This window comes from Podarcis gaigeae, assembly GCF_964106915.1.
Source record: "Podarcis gaigeae genome assembly, chromosome: 10".
Lineage (NCBI taxonomy): Eukaryota > Metazoa > Chordata > Lepidosauria > Squamata > Lacertidae > Podarcis > Podarcis gaigeae.
Window position 1 is genome coordinate 3,667,384 of NC_139686.1, and position 25,378 is coordinate 3,692,761.

The following is a 25,378-nucleotide window of genomic DNA, read 5'->3' on the forward strand; positions in this document are numbered from 1 at the left end:
TGAGAGGGAACTGCAAAGCGCAAACTTACACAGCATGCGCTTCCACCACTGCTCTAGGGCCAGGGACTCGTGGGTTTTGCCCTTTAATGGGCCCTGCAAATGCCACCGCAAGGGGAGGGAGCATGAATGCATCACCCCCGACTTGATGCTAGACTAAAGGATACCTTGCCAAGGCCTAAAACCGGCAAGGTTGTGATGAAATGCTATGGGGAAGGCGAAACCTGCCAATGCAGGGGAAATTCCTTCCCGGTTCTGAATACAGCAACCATCTTACGACCGCAGCAGTGCCCGCTGACCTGAAACACGAAATATTAGCCTGTAAGGAAAGAATCATTAATTTGAAGACCGCTGACCTAGGATGAAAGTATGGAGGCAAGAAATTATTAATTTGAGGGAGGGAGGGTGGGTGATCCTGGAAGGAAGAACAACAAAAGAGTCAGCCTCTTTTCTTTTGGCCGAGGGCAGGTCAAAGGCCGGCCCAAGCAGGTGGGTCTTCTATGCACCTCATGGAAGAAGCAGGAAGAAGCCTCAAACAAAGGATGGCTCCCACTTTTATAAGTTTCCCCTTATACCCATAATACACTTAGTGAAGCATCATGCATACATCACAAATACATCATGGTTATGTAACATTATGGGAGGGGGTTTCCGGCAGAGGACAACCCACCCGCGTCCCTGGCTCTATCTTACAATCATAGAATTGCAGAGTTGTCCACAGGGCTCCCCAGACATTCATTTTCTCCTCTCATGAAATGATTGAGCAACGATAGCTAAGACCAGTGCAATAATTGATTGCGGCAGGTTAATTGACAGCCCAACCTCCTGGGAGCCAATGAGAAAAGGAGAAAGCTAGAGGTGGACTCCTGGCCACAGATGACCTTTGCTTTGTAAGTGACAGGACGGAACGAAGGCACTCTCGGGGGGTCGGTGCTGCAAGATAAACCATTGGCTTTTCCACTTTGCAAGCAGACCAACTTGCAACCTTCTTTCTGGGTTGTTGACCAGCTTGTGGGAGAGGGAATCTGGGGCTCAGAGAGGCTGAGAGAGCTACAATGGGCCCCAGAAGGTCCTGGTGGGCAGCGCACTTAGGGTTGCTGCAGACTTAAAGCAACACCCTCTCCTTCCGTTGAACTTTGTGACCTCCCCAAATGAGCTGCTATTTCACAGAGGGCTTGCAATAGCTGGGATTGTTGTTGTTTAGTCGTTGAGTTGTGTCCGACTCTTCGTGACCCCATGGACCAGAGCATGCCAGGCACTCCTGTCTTCCATTGCCTCCGGCAATTTGGTCAAACTCATGCTGGTAGCTTCAAGAACACTGTCCCACCATCTCATCCTCTGTCGTCCCCTTCTCCTTGTGCCCTCCATCTCTCCCAACATCAGGGTCTTTTCCAGTGAGTCTTCTCTTCTCATGAGGTGGCCAAAGTCTTGGAGCCTCAGCTTCAGGATCTGTCCTTCAAGTGAGCACTCAGCACTCAGAGGCTGGGATTAGCCTCTGGGAGAATTTGCCCTTATCAGAACATAAGAAGAGCTTGCTGGATCAGGCCAATGGACCATCATCTAGTTCAGCATCCTGTGTTCACAGTGACTACCTAGAGGCCTGGGGTAAACCCACAAGCAGGGTCCAAGCACAACAGTAACACTCATTCAAAGTGCTGGTACTGACCTTTAAAGCCCTAAACGGCCTCGGCCCAGTAGACCTGAAGAAGCATCTCCACCCCCAACTTCCATCCCAGACACTGAGGTCCAGCGCCGAGGCTCTTCTGGCGGTTCCCTCCCTGTGAGATGTGAGGTTACAGGGAACCAGGCAGAGGGCCTTCTCGGTGGTGGCTCCCTCCCTGTGTAACACCCTCCCATCAGATGTCAAGGAAATAAACAACTATCTGACTTTTAGAATACAATCCTGGCAGCAGTTATTGCATGTGGAAAGACTCTTGTATTATCCTTTGGGATGTCTGTTGTGAATATACCTAACAAGAAAAACCTCTTAAGTCACACCTTTCTACTCCCATTTCTGGTCCCAAATCTTGTTTGGGCCTCGAATCTCATTCTGTTCGGACTTTAGCATTTTGCGGTGCAAGGGGAGAACCTGCGGCTGAGTGGACAAGCTTGGCGCAGAGCCAGCCACAAGTCACTGACCCGCCTTGGCTGCGTGTGGAACGAGCAGCTTGTTGCTTGAACAAGTAGGTGGGATCAAGTGCAAAGAGCAATCTGTTCAAGAGCCGTTATCTCCATGTCCTGGCAGGGGAACGGACTCTTTCAGAAGGTGATGGACTTGCCTTCATTGGGGGTGTTCTAAACAGAGGTCAAATGGCCCGCCACCAGCGATGCTTCATCTGTGATTCCTGCATTGCTAGATGGTCCTTGGAAGTCCCTTCTGACTCTACGGCTCTATGATTCTAGGCTGTGTGCCGAGTGCTGAATGGGTACCAGGCCTGGAGACCTCAGAGGATGGCAGTAGGTCAACAGCCTTGAGGAGGAAGCAGGGCCCTCTGAATTGAGAGCTGTGGAGCCCTCTGGGCTGACATCTGGTGAAGAACCTTTGGAGGTGGAGCTGCTGGAGAAGGTGGAGTCCCCACCACCCAGTCCTTCGAGAGGGTGCCAGAAGCTTCAGGTCAGCGCTGAAGGGTGACCACACAGCATGTGCCAACAGACCCAGGGTTCTGCGTAAGAGAGATACTCACGAGGAAGCAATCCCTGCCAGAACTTGTGGCCAGGGTGTGGTTCAGGATGACAGAAGATATACGGTCTGTCTTTCGAGACTTCTAATTCTTGGAAATGCTACTGAATCTAGGCGCCCAGGCACTTTTGCCTGAATTCCCCCAGGTTCTAGGTCTTGGACAGTTGTGTCTGGCTTCATCTCTGCTTGGACCTCGACAGATTCACTGTGCTTGACCACGCAGGATTGGATTGGGGTTCATTGGCAAACCCTGCCCTTGCTGGTGAGTACTTTAGGGAAGCATTGTATCCTCAGTGCATGCAACTTTATCCCTGGGGGTATTCTCTAGAGCAGCGATGTCCAACAGGTCGATCGCAATATACTGGTCGATCCCTGAGTGATCGCTGTCAATTGCGGTCGATTGCGGGCTCCCTTCCAACTGCAGGCTCCCTTCTGAGCGCTCCCTTCTGATTGCTTGTTGGAAAAAGCATTGTGTCTAAAGTCTCCGCCACACCTCTGTCCTTGCTCTGCCCGTCTGTTATGTGAAATGGGCGGTCGTTATTGCTAGTTTAGTTTCCTGTATTGCTGCACTCGCCTGTGTTGGTTTTATGACACCCCCTAAAAAAGCTAGGCAACTTTGTCACCCCCCCCCCCCCAAAAGCTCAACAACTTTAAAGGTGAGGTAAAGGGACCCCCGACCATTAGGTCCAGTTGTGACTGACTCTGGGGTTGCGGCGCTCATCTCGCTTTATTGGCTGGGAGCCGGCGTACAGCTTCCGGGTCATGTGGCCAGCAGGACTAAGCCACTTCTGGCGAACCAGAGCAGCGCACGGAAACACCGTTTACCTTCCCGCCGGAGCGGTAACTATTTATCTACTTGCACTTTGACGTGTTTTGGAACTGCTAGGTTGGCAGGCGCAGGGACCCAGCAACGGGAGCTCACCCCGTCGCGGGGATTTAAAACGCCGACCTTCTGATCAGCAAGCCCTTGGCTCTGTGGTTTAACCCACAGCGCCCCTAAAAAAGCTGAACAACTTTGGTTTCCCTCCTCCCTCCAGTACCACTGCAAGTTGTTTTATACTAGGAGTAGATCATGGTCTTTAGGGCATGGGCAGGCAAACTAAGGCCCAGGGGTCGGATCCAGCCCAATAGCCTTCTAAATCCGGCCTGTGGATGGTCCGGGAATCAATGTGTTTCTACATGAGTAGAATGTGTCCTTTTATTTAAAATGCAACTCTGGGTTATTTGTGGGGCATAGGAATTCATTCTCCCCTCCCAAAAAAATATAGTCCGGTCCCCCACAAGGTCTGAGGGACAGTGAACCGGCCCCCTGCTGAAAAGGTTTGCTGTGCCCTGCTTTAGGGAGTTTGACGTGCCTGCTCTAGGGTGTGCTAGATCAGTGGTTCCCAAAACTTTTGTGGCCACTTCCTCCTCTTGGCTCCAAAAACTCATGTTCAGTGCCCTCTACCTTGTAAAAAAGCATTATCCAGAATAATAGTTTCCATCACCAACCAAGGAAGGTAACACAATAAAATTCGAATTGGTAACAATTAGTTGCACATCTGTTCCAAATCCAATTAGAACTTTAGTTTAATTAATTCAACAAAACTGATGAACTTGGTCCAGTGATACCAGCTTTTCAAAGTCTGATAGTTATTTATACCTCCAGCACACCCCCCAAGGGATTTATTTATTCCATAATATCTATGCACTGCCTGATTGTGTGTTTTTTTTTAAAAAAAATACCCTCAAAGCAGTTTACAAAGAGAGTGGAATAAAAACATTGTCAGGAAGAATCCAGAAAGCAACTCTTCAAAATATTCAGGAAAAAATGAAACCAGCAATAAACTGAAAACTCATTCGTGCTCTACATGCCTGGGTAGACTTGTGTAAGCAAAAATGGTTTTAGCAGGCATAGCAAAATGTACGGCAAAAGCGGCTGCTTGATGGTAGGGAGTTCGAGCTTAGGTGCTGCTACACTAAAATATATCATTTTCTTAAAAATGCAGCATGGGTATTGTAAGGATATCAGGGGGTTACTCGAGAGCAATCAGGCAAATGCCTCCTTGGTCAGCTGTAAAGCCTCGTTATTGGTGCCAAAAACCCTTCACCATGCAGAGCGCCACTATTCCGTGGATCGCTCATTCACTGGCAGAATCCGTGAGGGGGCGGTCCTTAAACCTTCCCCAGCAGAGTAGCTTCTTGACGCCCAATCTGCGCCTCCCCTCCTGGCGCGAAAGCTTACTGCGCAAGGAGGGTGTGGGTAATGGAGGACCTCTCTCCTCCCCGCTTTGCCCAGGCAAGGTGTCCTGGTACCGCCTCGCCTCCTCTGAGCCCAGAAACTCCTCTCCACTGGAGGCATGGTTACACTCCTCCGCTGAGGAGGAGCTGCTTCCCCTCTCGCCCCTGAGCCGATGGCAGTTCCCTGACAGGTATTATGTAGCACCTGTAACAGGGCCAGTTCCACTGATCGAAGGAGTCAAGTGGTCAGGAAAAGCCTGGGAAGGCAGTGATTTGGAGGAGATTGTCGTGTGGACAAGGAAGAATTACTGTTCATGAAGACAAGGAAGAAAATTGCTATCCATGTTAAATAACAGTGTGCATCAGTGCTGGATTTACGTATAAGCTAAACAAGCTCTAGCTTAGGGCCCCACTCTCTTGGGGGCCCCCAAAAAATTTAAACCTGGATGTACATTTCCAAAATATAAGATAAAAAACAAATAAAATAAAACCTACCTACAGCAACAGTGTTTTGTGTTGTGTAGGCTCCTATGATGTAAGTCATGGGCCCCGCCTGCTCACTTGCTCCCTAAAATATCAGTGGTTTGCTTATTTCTATATATAGGGTGCCTACATTCTGCATGGACTGGTTGCAGGGCAACATGTGCAAATGGCTTTAGATACCTATTAGGTCCATAAATGACCATATAGCACATATTCAACACAAAAAACAGTGATAATTTGTTGTTGACAAAGGACAGCTGGACATAGAAAGGGCCCCATTACCTTCAGTAGCTTAAAGGTAAAGAGTAAAGGGACCCCTGACCATTAGATCCAGTCATGGCCGACTTTGGAGTTATGGCGCTCATCTCGCTTACAGGCTGAGGGAGCCGGCGTACAGCTGGTCATGTAGCCAGCATGACTAAGCCGCTTCTGGCGAACCAGAGCAGTGCACAGAAACACTGTTTACCTTCCTGCTGGAGTGGTACCTATTTATCTACTTGCACTTTGATGTGCTTTCGAACTGCTAGGTTGGCAGGAGCAGGGACCGAGCAATGGGAGCTCACCTCGTCACGGGGATTCAAACCGCCGACCTTCTGACTGGCAAGTCCTAGGCTCTGTGGTTTAACCCACAGAGCCATCCACGTCCCTCTTCAGTAGCTGAGGGCCTCATCAAACCTAAATCTGGCCTTGATGTGCTTGAATGCTGTCTATACGAAACCTGCCTCAGAAATTTCTCTGCTCTCATTTACACACCTCACCATAAAACGTAGGGAACAAGCTGTGCTATCATAATGATTAAGGCCTTACATGATAATTTTAGGTTACCATATGTTAGTGACTAAGTTTTAATTTATATAGTTTTTAACTATTGCTATATCTGTATTGTCCCTGATATACCTAATTGCTAATTCAAATGTATCCCTATTTTTTTACTTCCTTGATATTGTATGTGGAACTGATCTGTGACCGAAATAATAAAATTCATTCATTCACACCTCATCAAAATATCTGTAAAGGCTTCTCACCTCAGGAGCACCCCCCAAATCTATTGCTTTGCAAAACACCTCAGGGACAGCACCCCTGTCTCTGTGGGTCTCTTGGTGCTTGCAAATTGGGGAGACAGCCTCTGGAATGCTGCACCTTTTGAGCTCCCAAGCCGTGATATCTTGCTATTCTTTGGCTGTTGTTCTTTGAGGACGTTACGCTAGCATTTATGGCAGCAAAGCCACATGTGTGACACAACAGCCCACAATTTTAACATATCTATTACTACACATTCTGGGCAAGACCTTCAGACTTCTGCAAGTCACTTCAGTATTGCTAACACAGCAGTTTATTTTCACCCAAATTATTTTTATTAATTTTCCATATCATTACAAAATAAACCAAATTATATGAATATAATTTTTTAAAATCAGGTTCCCCGCTCCTGTTCCGAACATATGATCATAATCATTCCCTTGCTTAGCTGCATCATTTCTTATTTAGAGTCCTGTTGACATCCTTCACTTGCCATTAAACATTTTTCCAGATCAGCCACTGTTGCCTTGCTTCCCTGGTAGCCTCCATTTGTATCTTTGACTGCTAGTGGACTTCAGGGGATCCTAAGTCCCTTGATGGGGAGTTGGGCTGCAAAGGTAAAGGTAAAGGGACCTCTGACAGTTAGGTCCAGTTGTGACCGACTCTGGTGTTGCGGTCCTCATCTCGCTTTATTGGCCGAGGGAGCCGGCGTACAGCTTCTGGGTCATGTGGCCAGCATGACTAAGCCGCTTCTGGCGAACCAGAGCAGCGCACGGAAATGCCGTTTACCTTCCTGCCAGAGCGGTACCTATTTATCTACTTGCACTTTGACGTGCTTTCGAACTGCTAGGTTGGCAGGAGCTGGGACCGAGCAACGGGAGCTCACCCCATTGTCGCGGGGATTCGAACAGCCGACCTTCTGATCGGCAAGTCCTAGGCTCTGTGGTTTAACCCACAGTGCCACCCGCGTCCCTTTTGGACTGTAAAAGCCAACGCCAATTTTCTTAGGACATCACTGTGACGTTAACATATATGAGAGAGTGCTGGAGGGAAAATAGTTAAATGGGTTGCACAGACAGGACCCAGGGGGGTGGAGTCAGTGGGTCTATAAAACTAGTCTGAGAGGAGTTCTGGGAGGAGTTCGTTGGGAGTTGTGGGTGGATAGTTGGTTGGTTTGAGTGGGTTGGCTGGTTGGGAAAGGCAGTTGGTAATAGAGAGACAGTTAGGGCAGTTGGTCCTTGAGTGTGGGGAGGTAGCAGAGATAGAGAGAGGAACATAAGAATAAGAAAGTAAAGAGGAACACCGTTTGGAATGCTGTACAAGTTTTGTTTTATGTCTGAAATAAAATACACTTTTCTTTATTAATTGAAAAGCTGACTAAGACTGAAGTGAGTTTACCAGGGAGGACCTGGTTGGTGGCAGCGGATTAGTGGTGTACGGGTCAATAGTCCGTGAGACGACCGGGGGCTCCGTACGAACGCCACAAGCACTTTTTTTTACTCCAAGGGGCTCAAGGTGGCAAATACGGTTCTCCCCCTCATTTAAACTCCCACCGCTGCTGCTGCCACCAGATTCCACACACACACACACACACACACACACACACACACACACACACACACACTATAGAATCTACTGGAGTTAAACTCAGGAAACAGACAAGGGGACCAGTTAGTCATTATTCACTAGGTTTATACTCTTTCCACTCCTCAAAGCAGAGTAAACATAATAAGAAACAAGCAGGAACTTTCAGGAAGAGACAACAGAACAACAGAAAAGAGGTTTTATAAGAAATTAGTCATCCCAAAGACTAACTTCTCCTCCTCGTAACCTCTGAATAGTGTAAAATCCCTAGATTAGTGGCTCACAAAGTGGGTGGTTCCATCTCCGGGGGGGGGGGGGGGAGAGGGGAAGTCATGAGTGGAAGCCAGGCTTCAGAAGAAGAAGAGTTTGGATTTGATATCCTGCTTTATCACTACCCGAAGGAGTCTCAAAGCGGCTAACATTCTCCTTTCCCTTCCTCCCCCACAACAAACACTCTGTGAGGTGAGTGGGGCTGAGAGACTTCAGAGAAGTGTGACTGGCCCAAGGTCACCCAGCTGCTGCAGGTGGAGGAGCGAGGAATCGAACCCGGTTCACCAGATTACAAGTTCACCACTCTTAACCACTACACCACAGTGGCTCTCCCAGCTGCACAGAAGCTGGTGGTGGAGAGAACTTGTTGATATTTTGTATTTTTATATTTTTAAATGGTAATAAGAACAAGCAGAGGGGAGGACTGTTGGGGCTCCTGGATGAGGAACAGTGAGAGGGGCAGCAAGCTCATAATAATAATATAATAATTTATTATTTGTACCCTGCCCATCTGTCTGGGTCTCCACAGCCACTCTGGGCGGCTTCCAACAAAGATGAAAAATACATTAAAATGTCACGCATTAAAAACTTCCCTGAACAGGGCTGCCTTCAGATGTGTTCTAAATGTCAGGTAGTTGTTTATCTCTTTGACATCTGATAGGAGGGTGTTCCACAGGGTGGGTGCCACTACAGAGAATGCCCTCTGCCTGGTTCCCTGTAGTTTTGCTTCTTGCAGGGAGGGACCCGCCAGAAGGCCCTCAGAGCTGGACCTCAGTGTCCGGACAGAACGATGGGGGTGGAGACGCTCCTTCAGGTATACTGGGCCGAGGCCGTTTAGGGCTTTAAAGGTCAACGCCAACACTTTGAATTGTGCTCGGAAACGTACTAGGAGCCAATGTAGATCTTTCAAGACCTGTGTTATGTGGTCTCGGCTGCCACTCCCAGTCACCAGTCTAGCTCAGTGACTGCCCCGGGCAGCAGAAACCCAGCTATGCCACTGGCAAGAACTTAGGTTTAGCTTGGAAAAGGGAAATAGAGGGGCGATATGAGAGCCATCTTCAAATATCTGCATGGCTGTCCCATGGAAGATGGAGCATGCTTTTTTTCTCCTGTTCTGGAGGGGAGGACTCAAACCAATGACTTCAAGTGACAAGAAAGGAGATTCCGACTAAATGTCAGGAAGAACTTTCTGACGGTAAGAGCTGTTCAACCATGGAATGGTCTCCCTTGGGAGGTTGGGTGACCCTCTATCAGGGATTCTTTAGTTGAGATTCCTGCGTTGCAGTGGGTTGGACTAGATGACCATTGGGGTAATTTCCAGCTCTATGATTCTATGAATCCTTCCAGGACACGTCCAGTATAAGGACTTCTACCAGGGTCTACAATATCCTTTTTGACCCAAGGCAACCAGAACCGGACACAGTACTCCCGATGTGGTTGCGCCATAGATTTGAAGAATGGCACTGAGATTTCCAATTCCTTTCCTAATAATCCCTAGCATGGAATTTGCCCTTTTCACAGTTGCCACACAATGGAGAAATGTCTTCATTGAGCTATTCACTACAACCACCTTGAGTTTCTGACAGGAAAGAATGCATGAAAAATTAAATTAAATTAAAGCCTAAGGTCTCGTTCCTGGTCCACCAATTCCAGTTTGGGACCCACGTACCTATGGGACCGCCTCTCCTGGTATGCCCCACGGAGGACCTTAAGGTCCACAAATGACCACACTTTGGAGGTCATGAGCCTCAAGGAGGTTAGATTGGTTTCGACAAGGGCCAGGGCCTTTTCAGTACTGGCCCCGATGTGGTGGAACGCTCTGTCACAAGAGACCAGGGCCCTGCGGGACTTGACATCTTTCCACAGGGCCTGCAAGACAGAGCTGTTCCGCCTGGCCTTTGGTTCGGACTCAGTCTGACCCTTATGTTTCCCTCCCCTTATGGTTTAGATCTATGGGCTACTTTTAAAATGCCGCTGCATTTAAATTGCATCATAGCCTGTATTTTAAATTGGTCCCCCCCCCCCCATTATGTTTTTACTGTAATTTTACTGGTGTTAGCCACCCTGAGCCCAGCTTTGGCCAGGAAGTATAAATACAATTTATTATTATTATTAGTGAAATTAAGATTTTTAAAATCCTCACTTTACACTTGTTTCCACTGAATTGCATATGCCATTGCATATACCCCTGCAGTTTCTGGACGCACCACCAGCTCCGGCTCTGGAGCCCCCAATTCTGGCAGCATGCTCAGCATTCCAGAAATAATCCGGAAGAAGCGGGATGGGGAGAAGCTGCAGCAGGAGGAGATCATCTACTTTGTCCAGGCTGTGTCCAGGAAGGCCTTGCAGGACGGGCAAATTGGTAAGGAAGGTTCTGGGGCTGAGGAATCAGGGGGGTGGGATTGTGGGTGGGGGGAAGAGGAGGATGCATTCAAGAATGAGGAGGAAACTCTGCAAACAGGCACAGCGAAGGCAACCCTTCCCATGACTTCCTATGTGGGGAGGGAATTTAGCTAGAACCGCTCTCCAAGAATAATGCTACAGGGTTCAAATGAGGAAGAAGAGAAGAAGAAGAAGAGTTTGGATTTGATATCCCGCCTTTCACTCCCTTTAAGGAGTCTCAAGGAGGCTAACATTCTCCTTTCCCTTACTCCCCCACAACAAACACTCTGTGAGGTGAGTGGGGCTGAGAGACTTCAAAGAAGTGTGAGGAGCCCAAGGTCACTCAGCAGCTGCATGTGGAGTAGCAGGGAAGCGAATCCGGTTCACCAGATTACGAGTCTACCGCTCTTAACCACTACACCACACTGGCTCTCAAAGCAGAGAGACTTAGGATGTCTTCATAGGGTTTGCTCAACTTACAAGGAGGCCCTAGTGGAAGCAGACTGACATTCCTGCAGCAGAAAACACAACCACTGGTCCTGCCTTCTTGTCTCTCCTTGCTATATTTTGGACATCTGCATTCAATTTCCTGTATCTTTCACTATCTCCCTCGCATTTTGCTTGCCTTCTCTCCCCCGCTATTTGTAAGGCCTCGTTGGACAGCCACTTTGCTTTCTTGCATTTCCTTTTCATGGGGATGGTTTTCGTTGCTGCCTCCTGTATAAGGTTGCGAGCCTCCATCCATAGTTCTTTAGGCACTCTGTCCACCAGGGAAATAATTAATTCAAAGGAATTATGGAAACCAGAGCTGGTTGATTTCATCTTGAGCAGCTGGATAGCATTTTCCTGAAATCTTGCATGCTTTTGCTTATTATATAGTTGCAAGTAGAATATCCAATGATTTCTTTAAAACTAAAAAAGGGGGAAACTACCTAAAACTTGTGCAATCATATCTGTACAAATATCTCTTTTTAGCCATGTCTTTACAAATAGAGCTTTGGGTGAGCAGCCACAATAGAAGACTCTCTTGTGGCCTAGAATAATCACCTTGCTAGTGATCAAAAAGAACTGATGCTTTTGAATTCTGGTGCTGGAGGAGACTCTTGAGAGTCGCATGGACTGCAAGAAGATCAAACCTCTCCATTCTTAAGGGAATCAGCCCTGAGTACTCACTGGAAAGACAGATCGTGGAGCTGAGGCTCCAAGACTTTGGCCACCTCATGAGAAGAGAAGACTCCCTGGAAAAGACCCTGATGTTGGGAAAGATGGAGGGCACAAGGAGAAGGGGACGACAGAGGACGAGATGGTGGGACAGTGTTCTTGAAGCTACCAACATGAGTTTGATCAAACTGTGGGAGGCAGTGGAAGACAGGAGTGCCTGGTGTGCTCTGGTCCATGGGGTCATGAAGAGTTGGACATGACTAAATGACTAAACAACAACAACAAAGTGACCCAACACTTTGCTGTTCTCAGAATCATAATGGTCAAGGTTCCACAGTATGGGCAGGTTCTTAAAACAATACAAAAACCTGCACAACCTGTTGACTGAACCAAATCCAGCATGTGTGACATGCCGGGCCATGTCTGTGGCTCATGCTAGCCCCTCTCAGAATATCTCTCTGGCTTAAGCACCTCACCCTCATCACCTGTTGTCTTCTAGGAGCGATGCTGATGGCCATCCGACTACAGGGCATGGAGCCTGATGAGACTCTGGTGCTGACGCAGGCAATGGCTACATCAGGGAGGGTCCTTGAGTGGCCGGAAAAATGGCAAGGGCTCCTGGTGGACAAGCACTCCACTGGGGGAGTGGGCGACAAAGTCAGCCTCCCTCTGGCAGCAGCCTTGGCTGCCTGTGGCTGTAAGGTGAGTTGAGAAGGTTCTCCCAACCTCTCTGGTTCCCGGGCAAAAATGAAAGAGGCCCACAGCCCGTTCTCAAGCCACGATGCTGAACTAGGTCAGCCATTCAGCAGACTCCTCTGAACTTCTTAAAGAAACACCTTCCCCCCTACCCAACTTCCTATGCTGCTCATAACCTAAGACAACCCAGACTTTCCTCCTTTCCTTTCAACAGGTGCCCATGATCAGTGGCCGAGGTCTGGGCCACACCGGAGGCACGCTGGACAAGCTGGAGTCCATACCTGGCTTCATGGTCTCCCAGAGCCCAGAACAGGTGAGGTGTCCCAGGTTGTGATGGAGACAAAGGGGCTTATGCGGTATGTGTTGAGGGTATGTGGCTGTCTGTTTCTGTCGGCCGAGAACTCTGATGACGAGTGGCCCATGCAGACAGCCCAGGACTTGTTCTCTTGCAGATGAAGCAGATTCTGGAACAGGTTGGTTGCTGCATTGTGGAGCAGAGTTCAGAGCTGGTCCCAGCAGACAAGGTCCTCTATGCCCTGAGAGATGTAACAGCCACAGTGGACAGCTTGCCCCTCATCACAGGTATGGGGTGAGATCCAGTTGCAGGAGAAATTCCAGGTGCTGAGGCCCTGGCTATGGGCTTCTTCCAATCAGGCAGCTGTCAGGGAACTGTGGGCTGAGAAGGGGGAAACTGCTTGGGAAATATAGAGAGCAGCCTCCGATAATGAGTAGCTGCACCTCGTCAGAGAGGGAAGATGAGGAGGGGCTATCAGGAAACAATGAATCAGGGAGGGAGGGGCAACTTCCAAAGCTTCGCTCTTTACGTAAGGGAGGAAGGAAGAGGAGAGGTTTCAGGAAGTTGTTATGCTGGAGAGGAAGAAAGGAGGGGCCAGTCTCGGCAACTGACACCGAATGAGTAGGACATGCTTTTAAGAGCTCCATATTGTAAATAGTATAATGGACTTAATAAATCCTGCAAAGCTGGCTGGAGTCCCGGGCTGTTATCTCTTCTAGCATCCACCAATCATCCTGACAGCAGCAGTTATGTGCCTGTAGCATAACTGACTTCATTATTCTTCATAATTGAAGAATTCATTACTTTGTCTAGCGTGTACCCCCCAATTGCACCCAAGGCTACTACCGCCCCCTGGATTGTTCCAGCGCCGTCGCCCCCTCCCCCAGGAGACAGTATTGCCCACTTTGGGAAACACTGGCCTAGAGGAACCCAACAGTTTTTAATTTTGTGAATAAAAGCCAATAGCACTTCATGTCTCGAGTCCTCTTCCTGGCCTGCGGATGTACCTGCATCCCTGACAGCCCCTTGACACTGCCTCTCTCTTGCCTCACAGGCTCCATCCTGAGCAAGAAGGCTGCGGAGAACATCTCTGCCCTGGTTCTGGATGTGAAGTTTGGCAGCGCAGCCCTTTACCACACTCTGGAGAGCGCCCAGCAGCTGGCTGAGAGCCTGGTGAGTCCTCAGAGAAGGGCCATTGGCTTCTGGAGGCTTTCAGCTCCTTCATGGAGGAGAGGGCTATCGGGGGGCTACCAGCCAGGACAGCTCTGCCCTGGCGCCATAGTCGGTGGCAGCAGTGATTCTGAATCCCAGTTGCTCTTCAATCCTGCTTGTGGACTTGCCACAGGCATCTGGTGAGAAGAATAACAACAGGATGCTGGTCTAAGTGGCCTGTTCCAGGAAGCCCTCCTTATGTTCTGCTTCTTGGGATGGGGATTTGGAGACCGAATGTTCTCCTTAAATCCTTCCAGTGGCAGACAAAGATGATGGACTATGCAGAATTAGCAAAGTTGACCGGTGGAATCTGGAACCAATGCGACCAAAAGTTTCAAAGAGACTGGAGTAAATTTATTGGGTATATGAATAATTATTGTAAAAATGGGAAGACACTAGCGGGATTGAAATAAATCCTGAAATGAAATTCAAAACATTTTATAACTTTCTAGATCAAAGAGACAGCGTTGACTATAAGGACATAAAAGTCATGAGTGGAGGTTTTAAAGTGCGATATAAAGTCTTGAAAACAAAAAACCAGTTGAAGGGATGGAGGGACGCGGGTGACACTGTGGGTTAAACCACAGGGCCTAGGGCCTGCCAATCAGAAGGTTGGTGGTTCAAATCCCTGTGATGGGGTGAGCTCCCATTGTTTGGTCCCTGCTCCTGCCAACCTAGCAGTTCCAAAGCACGTCAAAGTGGAAGTAGATAAATAGGTACCACTCCAGGAGGAAGGTAAATGGAGTTTCCGTGCACTGCTCTGGTTTTGCCAGAAGTGGCTTAGTCATGCCGGCCACATGACCCGGAAGCTGTACGCTGGCTCCCTCGGCCAGTAAAGCGAGATGAGTGCCGCAACCCCAGAGTCGGCCACAACTGGACCTTTACCTTTATCTTTATAAAGTCTTGAAAACAAAAAACCAGTTGAAGGGATGGAGGGAAGTGATGAGCTCGGCAGAGCAAAGAGTAATTTTATTTGCTGTTGTAATGTTGGAAATGTTGTGTTAAAAAAGAAATTAATAAAAATTATATGTAATAATAATAATAATAATCCCGCAGAGGGAAGGCAGACAGAAAATGCCTCTTGCTGAGGGAGTGGCATCCAGGGACACCTTTGTTTGTGCCACATTCTCCCCTGGCAGCCCACTGAGGAGAGACAACATTTTCATAGAAGCAAAAGAATAATTCCGGGCGGTCGTGTCTGCGTTAACTTCCCATTAGTGCAAAGGAGTTTAAAATTTTTAGGGATGTCTTTTCTTTATCTAAAGAGGGAGCAGTGCTTTCTTTCCTGGGTGCAAATCATAGAACACTTTATCCTTTACCATGTTCCGGTCTCGTTCATTCATTCATTCTCTCTCAAAGGTGTGTGTTGGGACCCAGCTAGGGATATGCACATCGGCGGTGCTCAGCAAGATGGACGGACCTTTGGGGTCTCGAGTGGGTCACTCCTTGGAGGTCCTTGAATCCTTGGAGTGCTTGGAAGGACAGGGACCTGGAGATCTCCGTGAGCTGGTGACCACGCTAGGTCTGCACTGGGGGGGGGGCACCCGAGTGGCACTATAAAACGTTTCACTATGTTGTGTTGGGAGGGAGAGAGGGAGGTTTTCTGTTGAATGTCCATCAAGGCTGTGAACAGCGGACCTGTTGTGGTGTCCAGTCCACTTTCATTGTGCCACTCTGCTTCTCCCAGCTACAGCAGAGTATCTTGAGCAGCGGTGTGCCTGTGTGGAAGGAATCTCAGCCATGCAGTAAAACTCTCGTACAACAGCTTCTTCTATTCTGTTGTTGTTGTTGTTGAGTTGTTTAGTCGTGTCTGTTTCTTTGTGACCCCCTGGACCAGAGCACGCCAGGCACCCCAGTCTTCCACTGCCTCCCGCAATTTGGACAAACTCATGTTAGTAGCTTCAAGAACACTGTCCAACCATCTCATCCTCCGTCATCCCCTTCTCCTTGTGGCCTCCATCTTTCCCAACATCAGGGTCTTTTCCAGGGAGTCTTCTCTTCTCCTGAGGTGGCCAAAGTCTTGGAGCCTCAGCTTCAGGATCTGTCCTTCCAGTGAGCACTCAGGGCTGATTTCCTTCAGAATGGAGAGGTTTGATCTTCTTGCAGTCCATGGGACTCTCAAGAGTCTCCTCCAGCACCAGGAAAGAACAAATCAGCCAGGAGCAAGCGAAGACATGATTCTTCCATAGCTGTCAACTTTTCCCTTTTCTTATGAGGAGGGCATGAGGGTGTGAGGTGGGGCTCTTGAAAGGAAGCCTCTCTCTCCATGGACCACCCAACTCATCCATTTTTCTTCCATCTCTCCAGGAGGAACCTTACTGTGGCAGTGTGGGAGAGCCAGTTCTGTTTCCCAAGGCGCTGCCCGCATTGCCAAAACCCTGGACAACGGCTCTGCCCTGAGGACTTTCCAGGCCATGCTGGAAGCGCAAGGGGTGGAAGCCAATGTGGCGCATGCCCTATGTGCCGGGGGTCAGGAAGAGCGATTCCGGGTGCTGGGGCAAGCCTGGGCGCAGGAGGAACTGGTGGCTCTGCGGGATGGTAAGGATGGGGGTGAACTGTTAGGATTTTTAACCACCTGTGCTGCTCCAGCAGTGGCGTAGCGTGGGGGGTGCAGGGGGGCCGGCCGCACCGGCCGCAACATCTGGGGGGGGGGCGCTTGGACTCAAAGCTCTCTGCCCCCTGCCAAAATCCACGGGTTAGGGGGCGCAAATTACTTGCCTTGCCCCAGGTGCTGACAACCCAAGCTACGCCACTGTGCTCCAGCAAGTAGCACTATGTTTGTTTATATCATGTGAGTGCCTGAGAGCGTGAGACAGCACTGTTAAAAAGTTACCGTATTTTTCGCTCCATAAGGCGCACCTAGTTTTTAGAGGGGGAAATCAAAGGGGGAAAATATTATTCCTCCCCCAGCCCCAAAGAGCAGAGGACAGGCGTCAATAACATCAAATATTCTCAGACGCACAAGCACGGCCTCCATCTTGAGTGCCCAGCACCTGACGCAAAATCAGATATAGGTCCTCCTTCAACTTCTCTGACTAGGGTATTTAGCCATTAAACAAGGGAGCAGGGCTATTTCTGTGGTGGCTCCCCGTTCACAGAATTCTCTCCCCAGAGAGGCCCACCTGGCACCATCATTACATTATTACATGTCAGGCACCAGGCGAAAGCATTCCTCTTTACCCAGGCCTATGGCTCTTAAATAATCTATGGCCTGTGAAAGTGTGGGGGAGAGGACTGCTATTGTGGAGGAGTTTGGATTTGATATCCCGCCTTTCGGTCCCTTTAAGGAATCTCAAGGCGGCTAACATTCTCCTTTCCCTTCCTCCCCCATAACAAACACTCTGTGAGGTGAGTGGGGCTGAGAGACTTCAGAGAAGTGTGACTGGCCCAAGGTCACCCAGCAGCTGCAGGTGGAGGAGCGGGGATGCGAACCCGGTTCACCAGATTATGAGTCTACCGCTCTTAACCACTACACCACACTGGCTCTCTGATGATTGTTTTATTTTTATGCTGTATTTTATTATGCTTTTTGTTATGTTTTTATTATTGATGTTCACACACACACACACACACAGCTGGTCACCCAACCTCTACTTAAAAACCTCCAAGGAAGGAGAGCCCACTAACCATAAGTCAGGCTTCGTCAAACTCTGCCCTCCAGAATATGTTGGCCTACAACTCCCATGATCCCTAGCTAGCAGGACCTGTGGTAAGGGATGATGGGAATTGTAGTCTCAAAGCACCTGGAGGGCTGAGTTTGAGGAATCCACTGTCAAATGGCTCTCACTCTTAGAATGTTCTTCCCAATGTTCAGTTGGAATCTCCTATCTTGGAATCTGAGGCCATCGATTCAGGTCCTACCTTTCAGAGCAGGAGAAAACAAGCTCGCTCCTTCTTCCATGCTAACCTAAGGTTACCAGATTTTTTTTCAATAGATCCGGGGACACAATCAATCAATCAATCAATCAATATACATGTTCGGGATGTTGATGTTGCAGCGATGCGGTGGCAGAGGCATGGCCGCCGCCGTGACCTCAACCGCCACGTTTCCCCTTCCTCCGAGGCTTCTATCTCCTTTCTCCATGAGCCTCGGCACCCCCTGAGTTGTTGGTCCTTTGGTGGTGGTGGGGAAGCGGTGCGTGGCGGGTCACGCATGGAAGGCAGAGAAGGAGGGCTGAGAGTGGCGGCTGTACCGAGGCTCGGGCAGCGCAATGCCTCCCTTCCCATCAGAGCAACCCCAATCCCATTCCTACCTTCGTGCAAGCAGGAGGGTTGCGGGGATCCCTCAGCTGGGAAGGGAGGCTTCACACTGCCTTTCAGAGCAGCCCCAATCCCATTCCCACTTGCGTGCAAGCAGTAGGGGATGGGGATCCCTCAGCTGGGAAGGGAGGCTTCTCATTGCCTAACTGAGAGATCCCTGCCCCCTCCTGCTTGCACGCAAGTAGGAGTTGGGAGGCTGCTCTGATAGGCAGCATGAAGCCTCCCTTCGCAGCTTAGTTGCTGGGGTCAGGGAAGGTGGAGGCAGCCCGGAAGCTGCATCTTAGAGCCCCTGCACCACCATCATATGGGGACTTGTGAGCAGCTCCTGAAGCCAGCCAGAGCCAACTGCTCCGGGCTGCTGAGACTGCCGCTGCTGCATTTCCCGGGGACATTAGATGAAATCCGGGGACAGAATTTGTCTGGGGACTTATTTGCAAATTTGGGGACTGTCCCCGGAAAACGGGGATGCCTGGTAACCCTATGCTAACCGCCGTCCTGACTTTCCTCCACAGGGACAGTTCAGCAGATCCTTGGCCTCCCCATTGCCCTGGTAATACATGGTCTGGGAGGCGCCCGCAGCCAGAAGGGGCAAATGATCAATCACAGAGTGGGAGCTGAGGTGCTGGTCTCTGTGGGGCAGAAAGTGAGGAAAGGTAAGAACTTCAAGTGGGGTGTGTGTCTGTTTGTGTGTGTGAGAGAGTGTTCATCTTCTAGTTTGGTCCGTTCTCGTACATGGGATGAGGCAGTCAGGTATTATAAGAATTCTAAGGTCCTAAATATAAAATAAATGTTCCTAAATGTACAAGGCAAACACATACATAAGTATATAAACCTCATGTCTGAAACAGTACAGGAGAGCAATCCTAAAGTCATTTTGACTCTCCCAAACCATTTTGACTCTCTCAAATTGACCTCAAATATTTCTCTGCAAGGAGGAAGGAAATGGGGAAAGTCTTTTGCTTACCTGTCTTAAGGGCATATTTGCATATGAATAAGGTGAGCCTATGACCTGGACTCAGGAACTAAAGTATTAACCATTACAAAAGAATGGCCAAGCTGCCCAGGTAAAGCAATCAGTGACCATTAACATATATCCTGGCAAACAGGATTTCTGCTGTAGAGCTTTTGAGATGTATGCATGATATTTTGGGGGTGGTCTTGGGCTACAGGGTGGGCAATTTCAAAAGTCTATATAAGGGCCTGTGCACCATTATTCTGAGTGGAATGAGTGGGGGACCCTGTTGCAACAGTTTAATAAAGATCAGGCTTACTAGCTGCTTTGCTTTTCAATATTCTCTGTTTGGCCTCTGTTATTTTCTCCTTCCGATAGGGGACCCACTTAAGGACTCTATACAGGGTCTTGGGTACCCCATAAGGGAAAAGGAGCAGTTTTTTTCTTACAACACAGGGGAGGCACAATCTTGATTCAGACAGCAGTTTCTTGGTCCAGCCCTGCCAATAGGGTGTCCTCCAAGTGTTTTGCATCACAACTTCCATCAGCCCTAGCCAGTGTGCATAGGGGTCATGGTGTTAGAATTCCTGCTCCATGATTGCAGTCATGGGATTGTTGTCTTTCACATGACAGTATATGTTTTGACTCCACAGAGTGGGAAGTGATGGAAACAGGATGTTTGTGTTACTGTGTTCCGTGAAGTGGGACTATTGTCCTTTGTTCTTTCTCTTTGCTGTCTGATGCTAGAGAGAGAGGGAGCCATCTTGCAGTGCTCCATGTGTGTTTATATGTAAATAGAGTAGATTAGCCAAAATGCTGAGTTGCTGAGCTCCGAAGTCTGCTGGCATCGATCACTGTGATGTTAGGGCTGAAGAAAGCTTTTGAAGCTCCCGAACGATCAACCAGGAGGGAGAGAACATGCGAGTTGGGCATGTGTCTCTGTCAGGGTCCTACTTGAGTGTAGGCTGAGCTCCTGATAAATGGATGATGGGATTTGTAGTCCAAAACATCTATAGCATACCCACATTAGCTAGATCAAGGGAGTGGAGCTTGTTGTTGCTGAAATACAGCTCCCATGAGCCTCAGCAAGCAGAGGATCAGCTCCTGTGACATCAGCCTCCCTTTTCTTTCTTGGCCATAGTTTCCATACATCTCCTCCGGTACGGGATCTGTGACTCACATCCAGATGGAACCTGTGAGCCACGCGTTAGCAGAGATATGCAGAAAGCGAGGCTGTGCAGATATGTGGCGTCACAATTTTATTATTTACAGGAAATCAAAACAACAAAACATGGCGGGTGTGAGCAGCGTCTCTCGCACAAGTCTTCTCAGTCAGAACAAAGAGCAGAAAACAAAAGCACAAAGAACAGAAGTTCTGTATCTGAGTTTCCATCCCCAGACTTCCAGCAGTGTGGAATGTAAATAAGGATCACATGACCCAAGCAATGGGAGAATGGTATCCTAACACATAGGACCAGGATGCAGAGTCAACAACCTAGAAGGTTTTAAAACAGGATTGGACGAGCCCATGGAGAGGAATATCAATGCTATTAGAACCACATTCACTATTCTCTGCATTCCACTCGTTGCTGGAAGACTCAGGATAGGAGATTTGCTCTTGTGCTCGAATCCTGCTTGAGGCATCTGTTTGGCCCCAGTGAGAACAGGATGTTAGGCTGGGTGGGCCATTGGCCTAATCCAGCAGGCTCTTCTTATGTCCTTACTGTGGGAATGTTTAGGGATGCAGGGGAGGATATATTGTCTAAGATATCCTATCCCAATGTAGCCGTATTAGACTTTACCAATTGGTGAGCTCTGCGTTGCTCCTGGATGGGAGAAAGGAAGTCAAATGACACTGAGGGTTGATTCAGAGAAAGAGTTCTTTATTTCTGCTCTCCGGAGCAGCAGAAAGGCACTCGCGTGGTCAGTCCACAGCAATTCCAAAGAAATGAGAGATTTCATGCAGTATATATATTCTCCAGGCACCCTCTCCCTCCTTCCCCAGGAATCCAACCACGTCAGCCTATATATGCAGATTGACATCACATATGTTCCTGCTCCGGTATTCTTAACCATAAAAGGTATTTTTGTATTTCTGACCATAAAAAGATATTCCTGTTCCTACTCTGTAATAATCCTGTATTTCTGACCATAAAAGGATATTCCTGTTCCTACTCTTATCTTGGAGCAAGAGGTCACCATCTCCAAGAACACCCTCTGGCGCTGTTCCCAGACTAGGTCTGTGCGCCTTTTGTGGTCAGGATATAAGATAAGGCACAGACGTGTCTTCTCTGTTCTACTGGTACAGTCAAGGCCATCCTTGCCGTCACAAACTGATAAAGGAGAGGGCTCTGAGCACTTGTTTATGCAGCTGGGTTTCGGCTCAAGAGCTCAAGTTAAAGCATTTTAGCTAAGGAAAAATGAGGATTTTGGTGCAGTTTCAAACTGCCTGCACAGTCAGTTTTGGGTTTGGGAAACCCATTCTTTCACCAACTTATCTCTACAAGTTCAACAAAATCAGCAGAGTTAACATTCCCCTTTTTTAAAACCACACGCACAGCAGATAGCTTGCTCAGACTTGTTAGAGTCTTTGTAAATATTTCCTGGTATTTCCCCCGTTCAATCCCTCCTGAAATAAGATGCTACGCAGTATCCTGTAAAGTATAAAATGTTTACTCTCAAGTAATCATCTGTTCACACAAAGGTTCCCAGAAGGCAGACTTAAAAGCTTAGAACATCGTTTAAATGTGGTGACTATCTCCTTATGTGCTGGTCCCGGGGGGAAGGTTACCGTTGGCGTAGTCAAAGTCCGGTCCTGGGTCACTAGCCTGGAAACAGTTCACAAGGAGCGGGGCGAGGTCCGAAGCAGGAAGCCGGGCGGGGACAGGAACACTGGAGGGTCAGGTCTGGGTCCGGGCAGGAACAGGTACTCAACAACGACGTTGCTCCCGCAACCTGGGACCGGGCTGACTGGCCTTTATCTTCTCTGAGGCCAGGGGCAGTCCCGGCCCCCAGGAGACCCGCCTTTCTTGGCCTTAAGGCGAGCACTCCTCCTGGGAGAAACCAATTCCCTCCGCCTCTCTGCCCTAAGCCTCTGCAGTTCAGGAGAGGCTGGGGAGTTACTGGACCCAGGGGGAGACTCTCCTTCCTCTGGCAGGGCCGGGAGAGGCGCACCTGTAGGCACTCTGTCCTTAATCACCTCTGGAGCTAGAGTGGAATCACCTGGTGCCTGCTCCTGAGGATCCGGCACAGGTGCAGGCGCTTCAGATCCAAGGCCCTGCCCCAGTTCAGCCGGCCCTGGAGGCGGGGACTCCTGTGCAGGCTGGGATTCCTCCGATTCAGCCTCTGAATCGGATTCCCAGGCCATCACACCTTATGGGAGAAAGCCTCCCCTTTTCTTCTCTTGGCCTGGAGCCAAGGGTGCATCTTAGTAGTGCCGTTGTTAAGATGGCATCAATAGAGACAAGAGACACAAGATGGTCGCCAGCCTGTGGTTCTGCTTCATTTCTACATCAGGAGAGGCCGTGTCTATCTCAAGTTACACGTAGGAAGTTTAGTCTACGTCTTGGAAAGCAGGACGTTCCGGCTGGAGGACTGAGACAACCTTCATGTCTACTCTAGCAATGTTGTGTTCGACTGCACCTGATTCTTACATCCCATACTTACAGCTGCTTCTTTCCCCTCCCTTCCAGGGGATCCGTGGATCCGGATCCATTATGAGAATCCAGAGTTGGGTGACGCTGGCCGGTGTGAGTTGCAGGAGGCATTGATCCTGGAAGACTCTGAGCCGTTCGTTCCTGGCTCAAAGGTGGCAAAGACTATTCTCCCACAGGGCCAGTGGGCCAGGCCAGAGAAAGATTAGCAGGACTTAAGAGGGCTGAACAAAGTCAGCCCCCTGTCAACTGTCCACAGGATGCGGGACGAGATGGGCCATGCGACTGATCATGTTAGGATCACTGCGCTTAGCTCTTGAATCACCTACAGCCTTGGAATGGGGAGCTTCTTCTATTTTTTACTGAACCCATGGCAGGATGAGAGAATGTGAGTTTTGATTTGGCAGGATTTGAGTAATACTTGTACTTGTTACGGAAATTACCCGGGGGGCGGGCGGGGGTGGAAAGGCACATCTTTAAAGTTGTTAAATGTTACAGATATTACGCATAAATGTATCCTTTTGACTTGACAGCTCAAGAAAGTTATCTAGCTTTAAAAATCATATAAAATCAACTCCTTTGCCAGTTTCCTTCATTCCACCGCCAATTTGCGTCATTGGCTAAGGGCTTGGAAACCACTCGTTCCCCGCCATAATCCCTCAAGCGGGAGGTCACGTACTCATAGGAAGGTACTCATTTGTGACAATCACTGGGCAAAAGCTCTCCTCCGGTCTTGCCCAGGTGCCAGACTATGCAAACCAAAGTTCTATTGTTCTTTTGCAGTAGGTGCTTAGAATGTACTTCCCAATACATATCCTGTATTTGCCTGTTCCCCTGACACATTCCTCCTATGTGAATCATGTATAACCCTCCCATTTTCTGATGTAGTGATGATGCTCCACGAACTGCATGCTGGGATAAGATAGAAACTTTTAAAAGTCCTTGTCACCCCATCCTCAGGGTTCAATTCCTCTTTGAACCTGTTGTGCAATAAACTTTGGTCTACAGCTATTTGCTCCGGTTGGTGGCTGGACTCCTTCCTTTATTCCGCAGGGACCCACGGACTCTGCCCAACAAGCTGGGTGGCTGAACAGCCTCACACCTAGATTTTTCCGTAACAGTACTACAAAACCTAAGGTAGAAATTGATTACTTTCAGAAAAATGGAGAAATTATATGATGCAGTAGACAAAGTTTGATGATGGAAACCAGGGAGGGGCAGAGGGAAATCTAGGGAATCCTAAATGTTGATGATTATGATTACCGTTTGAATTCAAATGTATAGTGTAAAACTGAATTAAAAAAATGTGAAAAGAGAAAATGTGAGTTTTGCAATGCTCCCCCCCTTCCCTTATAGAGGTGGCACAATGCAATTTTTGTTGCATGTTTTGAAATTTGCAGTATATTTCCATGTCCTGTGTTGTCATAACGCCCATTCTTGAATGGCACTCAGGTCCATTTCTGAGAAGTTTCTGCTGTGTATGCTTAAGAAAACCGTTATTAGGGGTACTTTCAGAATTCTGCTACTATGCGGGTGTAATTTAGTCATGTGCTGGTGTGATAAGATTTTTAAGGTCTCTGACATATATTAAATGTTCATAAATGTACCAACCAAGCACATACATAGATCAGCACAGGAAGACCTGAAATCATTTTTGATTCCCAAACTGACCAAATGTTTTCTCTGCAAGGTCAAAGGAAAATGGAAAAGCCTCCCCATTGTCTTTTCCTTCACAAATCCTGTCTTAAGGGCACATTTAAGGTATGAATAGGGTGTGAGCCTGTGACCTGCCTCAGGAGCTAAGTATTTATCATTACAAAAGACAGGCCAGGCTCCCCAGGCAATCCAATCAAGTGACCATTAAACAGGTAACCTGGCAGACAGGAGGTAAACAAAGCACTCAGATTTCTGCTGTAAACCGCCCTTTCTGTGATGTTTGCATGATGTTTCTGGGGGTGGTCTTGGACTTCAGGGAGGGGATTTAAAATGTCTATATAAGGGCAGGCACACTTTTGTTCTGGGTTCCTCCTCCCTCCTGCGTGTGGTGAGTGAGGACCCTGTTGCAACAGATCAGTAAAGATCAAGCTTACTAGCTGCTTTGCTTCTCAATATTCTCTGGTTGGCCTCTGTTATTTTCTCCTACCAATAGGGAACCTACGTAAGGACTCTATATGGGCTCTTGGATACCCCTTAAGGGAACAGGGCAGATTTTTGATTACAACACTGGCAAATTCAGGTTGTGTACTTCAAAGGTCTTTCTAGCCAAGTCAAAACAAAAAAAAATTCCTTCCAGTAGCACCTTAAAGACCAACTAAGTCAGTTCTTGGTATGAGCTTTCGTGTGCATGCACACTTCTTCAGATACACAGTGTGCAGATACACAGGTCTTTAAGGTGCTACTGGAAGGAATTTTTTTTGTTTTGACTATGGCAGACCAACACGGCTACCTATCTGTTTCTAGCCAAGGTTGTGGATAGGCCCTGGATTCTACAGAGTGAAAAGAACAGAGGGTGT

General features: G+C 48.5%; 1 protein-coding gene across 8 annotated transcripts in view; it reads left to right on the top strand.

The window, feature by feature from the left end:
- Nucleotides 1–666: 666 nt before the first annotated feature.
- The window catches only part of TYMP (thymidine phosphorylase), a 242,030-nt gene continuing 217,318 nt past the window's right edge, over nt 667–25,378 (top strand). The window contains exons 1-11 of one of the 8 annotated variants that reach the window (XR_014555633.1): nt 675–2,939; nt 10,449–10,616; nt 12,297–12,499; nt 12,708–12,806; nt 12,946–13,075; nt 13,843–13,961; nt 15,360–15,522; nt 16,308–16,538; nt 18,773–18,913; nt 22,905–23,294; nt 23,987–24,185. Coding sequence is in view for 6 of the 8 variants with exons in the window: in XM_083700679.1 (XP_083556805.1) it covers nt 10,499–10,616; nt 12,297–12,499; nt 12,708–12,806; nt 12,946–13,075; nt 13,843–13,961; nt 15,360–15,522; nt 16,308–16,538; nt 18,773–18,913; nt 22,905–23,074 (1,374 nt within the window). In the remaining 2 variants the exon portion in view is untranslated. Of the gene's footprint in view, nt 2,940–8,967; nt 9,450–10,396; nt 10,617–12,296; nt 12,500–12,707; nt 12,807–12,945; nt 13,076–13,842; nt 13,962–15,359; nt 15,523–16,307; nt 16,539–18,772; nt 19,060–22,904; nt 24,186–25,378 lie in introns of those variants that run through there. The other 7 variants (XM_083700679.1, XM_083700681.1, XM_083700682.1 and 4 more) reach the window with 7 other exon arrangements.